This window comes from Rhincodon typus, chromosome 48 (genome assembly GCF_021869965.1).
Source record: "Rhincodon typus isolate 14 chromosome 48, sRhiTyp1.1, whole genome shotgun sequence".
Taxonomy (NCBI): Eukaryota; Metazoa; Chordata; class Chondrichthyes; order Orectolobiformes; family Rhincodontidae; genus Rhincodon; species Rhincodon typus.
Window position 1 is genome coordinate 4,870,329 of NC_063379.1, and position 574 is coordinate 4,870,902.

A 574-nucleotide genomic window follows, 5' to 3' on the forward strand; every position below is an offset into this window, starting at 1 on the left:
TGTAGAGAGAGCTTTACTCTGTATCTAACCCCGTGCTGTCCCTGTCCTGGGAGTGTTTGATGGGGGGACAATGTAGAGAGAGCTTTACTCTGTATCTAACCCCGTGCTGTCCCTGTCCTGGGAGTGTTTGATGTGGGGGACAGTGTAGAGGGAGCTTTAGCCTTTATGTGTAAATCTATAACACTGAAGGGCTGTGCAATAATCTATTGTAAATGCAAACTGTGCAGATTTGATAACGTGGGAAATGAGTCACTCACCATCTGTTCTGAGTGTTGTTTTGATTTTCCCATCTCTCTGGAGTGATGCCATTAACAATTAAATTCGGCCTGACACATACAGACACACAGTACGGAGCGATGGTGCAGGGCAGGGGACTGGGGCTGCAGGGAGAGGATTGCTCGACGTTCGAGCAAGGCAGTGGTGTGAGGCAGCTCATCGACTACAGGAGGCTGCATGCTTCTCCATGTGAACTACCTCCCGCACCCTCACAGTCACACCCTCACCTCCTCCCGATAGACGACGACTGCCTGCCTCTATCTCTCTCTCTCTCTCTTTCTATCTCTCCATCTCATCC

General features: G+C 50.2%; 1 protein-coding gene across 2 annotated transcripts in view; it reads right to left on the reverse strand.

Annotated features, from left to right (window-relative positions):
- Positions 1-574, reverse strand: part of igsf8 (immunoglobulin superfamily, member 8) — an 18,030-nt gene extending 17,456 nt beyond the window's left edge. For both annotated transcript variants that reach the window (XM_048620853.1, XM_048620854.1), the window contains exon 1: positions 258-574. In XM_048620853.1, coding sequence (XP_048476810.1) covers positions 258-309 — 52 coding nt within the window. In that variant the 5' untranslated portion in view covers positions 310-574. The remainder of the gene's footprint in view (positions 1-257) is intronic.